This window comes from Belonocnema kinseyi, chromosome 6 (genome assembly GCF_010883055.1).
Source record: "Belonocnema kinseyi isolate 2016_QV_RU_SX_M_011 chromosome 6, B_treatae_v1, whole genome shotgun sequence".
Taxonomy (NCBI): Eukaryota; Metazoa; Arthropoda; class Insecta; order Hymenoptera; family Cynipidae; genus Belonocnema; species Belonocnema kinseyi.
The window spans coordinates 14,303,511-14,307,099 of NC_046662.1; the positions used below are offsets into that span (position 1 = coordinate 14,303,511).

A 3,589-nucleotide genomic window follows, 5' to 3' on the forward strand; every position below is an offset into this window, starting at 1 on the left:
TTCCAGAATTTTCTTGAAAAGTAAATTTTTTGCAGAAAATTAACTTTTTTGTTAAAATTTTATATTTTTTGGGGAAAAATTAAACTTATCTGTAGAAAATTCATCTTTTTTTGGTAGAAAATTAATTTCCTTTTTAAAAAATTCAGAATTTTCTTGAAAGTTAACTTTTTTGCTGAAAATTAACTTTCTTGTTGAAAATGAACGTTATTGTTGAAAATTAACGCTTTTGTTGAAAATTAAATTTGTTGCTGAAAATGAACTTTTTTATTAAAATTTCATATTTTCTGGGGAGCAATTAAACTTATCTGTAGAAAATTAATCTTTTTGATAGAAAGTTAATTTCCTTTTTAAAAAATTCAGACGTTTGTGTTAAAGTTCACCTATTTTGGTTGAAAATTCCAGAATTTTCTTAAATGTTAACTTTTTTGCTGAAAATTAACTTTCTTGTTAAAAATTAACGTTATTGTTGAAAATTAAATTTGTTGTTGAAAATGAACTTTTTTATTAAAATATTATATTTTCTGAGGAGAAATTAAACTGATCTGTAGAAAATTAATTTCCTTTTTAAAAAATTCGAATTTTTGTGTTAAAGTTCAACTATTTTGGTTGAATATTAACTTTTTTGTTAAAATTTTATATTTTCTGGGGAAAAATTAAGCTGATCTGTAGAAAATTAATCTTTTTGGTAGAAAATTAATTTCCTTTTTGAAAAATTCAGATTTTTGTGTTAAAGTTCAACTATTTTGGTTGAAAATTCCAGAATTTTCTTGAAAATTAACTTTTTTTCTGAAAATTAACTTTCTTGTTGAAGATTAACGTCATTGTTGAAAATTAATGCTTTTGTTGAAAATTAAATTTGTTGTTGAAAAAGAACTTCTTGTTAAAATTTTATATTTTCTGGGGAAAAATTCAACTGATCTGGAAAAAACTTGGAATTTCCATGGAATTTTTTTTCTGGGATTTGAGTAGACACCCTGGACTAGCTAAAAATTAGATTTTTAATTTGTCTAGGTGCTGGTAAAAGTTTAGTTGGAGTGACTGCCTGTTGCACAGTCCGGAAACGTGCTCTCGTTCTCTGCAATTCGGGTGTTTCGGTCGAGCAATGGAAAACACAATTTAAAATGTGGTCCACAGCAGATGACTCGATGATTTGTCGATTCACGAGCGAAGCGAAAGACAAACCCATGGGCTGTGGAATTTTGGTCACTACTTATTCTATGATTACGCACACTCAAAAACGATCCTGGGAGGCTGATCAGACGATGAAGTGGCTTCAGGAACAGGAATGGGGAATTATGGTTTTGGATGGTAAATTATTATTAATATTTTTACTAATTTCTCTAATTTCAACCTTTTATTTTTTTTTATGGGGTTAAGTAATTTATAGTTCCAGAAATAATAAGATATGGTACTTGAAACCAAAATTTTTTTTTTGTATTTAAGATAGTATATGCATTGCTGAGTGGAATTTTATTTTGAAAATTCCTAGATCTTTTAGAAACTGAATTTATAGACTAACGAATTTAAAAAAAGGATGATAAATAACACTGGGTGATATTTTTACAAAAAAATATGAATTTACATTTAAAAAATTAATTTTAAATAGAAAATGATGAATTTCCAACTAGTAGATATTTTTTGGTCATCATAGGAAAAAAGTTCACCTAAATTGTTCAACTTTCAAGCCAAAAGATGAATTTTTTGTAGAAATATTGCATTTTCAACCAGGAAATGTGAATTTTCAGCAAAAATAATAATTTTCCACAAAATATTAAAATTTTTAACGCAATTTTTTCGATTTCATCAGATCAGTTTTCAAAAAAATAGTTCAACTTTTAATCAAAGTAATGAAGTTTCAACCAAAAATATGAGTCTTCAACCAAAAAAATGATTTTTCAACAAAATGGTTGAACAAAAATAAGGAAATAAAAGTAATTGAATCATCTCGCAAAGAAGAGTAATTTCCAACCGATCAGTTGCATTTTTATTCAAGAAAGATATTATTTTTTACTTTTCAACATGAAAATACGAATTTTAAAAAAGAAGTAAATTTTTTACGAAAGTAGTTGAATCTTTAACCAAAACGTATGACTGTTTAACAAAAATGGTTCAATTTTTAATCAAACAGTTGCATTTTTATCCAAGAAAAATGAAATATTTACTAAAAAATATGAATTTTTTAATCAAGAAGACAAATGGTCAAACAAATAGTTGATTTTTCATCCAAAAAAGATTTTGGTTTGACTTTTCAACACGAAAATATGAATTTCAAACATGTACATTTTCTAAGAAAAATTTTAATTTTCAACCAGAAAGGATAACATTTTAACAAATTTTTTGAATTTTCAACCAAACAGTACATTTTCATCCAAGAAAGATGCAATTACTGATAAAATAGATGATTTTTTTAAACTAGGAAATCGAAGCCTTTAAAAAAAGAATTGAATTTTAATCCAGAAAAGATTTTAGTTTGATTTTTCAATATAAAAATATAGGGTTTTTACAAGAAATAAGTTTTTTAAGAACATAATTGAATTTTCAATGCAAAAATACGATTTTTCAACCAAACAGTTGCATTTTTATCCAAGAAAAATGAAATATCTACTAAAATAGATGAATTTTTAATTAAAAAGACAAATTTTTAAAAAAAGAATTGATTTTTCATCCAAAAAGGATTTTGTTTTGACTTTTCGACACCAAAATATGAATTTTAAACGAGTAAATTTTTTAGAAATTAGTTGAATTAAAAAAAGAATTAAATTTTGATCAAAGAAAGATTTTATTTTGACTTGTCAATATCCATTATGTTTTTTAAACAAGAAGTAAATTTTCTACGAAAAGACTTGAATATAAAACCCAAAAAGACAAATTTTCAACCAAACAGGTGCATTTTTATCAAAAAAAAATTAAACATTTACTAAAAAAGATGAATTTTTAAATCAAAAATTAAAATTTCAAACAAATAGTTGATTTTTCACCCAAAAAAGATTTTGGTTTCACTTTTCAACACCAAAATATGAATTTTAAACATCAAGTAAAGTTTCTACGAAAACAATTGAGTTTCCACGGAAAAAGGATGACTTTCAACAAAACAGTCGCATTTTTATGCAAGAAATTTGCAATTTCTACTAAAGGGTGAATTTTTAAATCAAAAATAAAAATTTTCAAAAAAATTGCTGAATTAAAAAAAAAATAGTTGAATTTTTATCTAAGAAAGTTTTCAGTTCTTTGATTTTCGACTATTCGTGGCTTTTCTATATGTGAATCACGTCCAAGGGTTCATAAATGAACTGTCTTGTTGAAATTCTTTGTTTTTGTTTGTTGAACATTAATTTTTTCACTGAAAATTTTATAATTTAATTTTATGCTGAAACTTCAACAATTAAATTTTTCATTCAGATTCAATGATACAGGCCTAAAATAAACACACAAGAGGGGATGTATATGTATGTGTATGTATGTATATGTGTATTGTATATATATATATGTCTTTGGTGACGGTCTGAGAAGACGGCCAGATACTAACTTCCATATATCATAACGCTGCTGAAGGCTGGTGACCTTCTCAGCATGAAAACAAAAACACAAA

The 3,589-nt window shown here is 25.2% G+C and overlaps 1 protein-coding gene across 2 annotated transcripts in view; it reads left to right on the forward strand.

Moving 5' to 3' along the window:
• Positions 1-3,589, forward strand: part of LOC117174348 (general transcription and DNA repair factor IIH helicase subunit XPB) — a 56,303-nt gene that overhangs the window by 25,988 nt on the left and 26,726 nt on the right. For both annotated transcript variants that reach the window (XM_033363393.1, XM_033363394.1), the window contains one exon: positions 1,012-1,308. In XM_033363393.1, the coding sequence (XP_033219284.1) occupies positions 1,012-1,308 (297 nt within the window). The remainder of the gene's footprint in view (positions 1-1,011; positions 1,309-3,589) is intronic.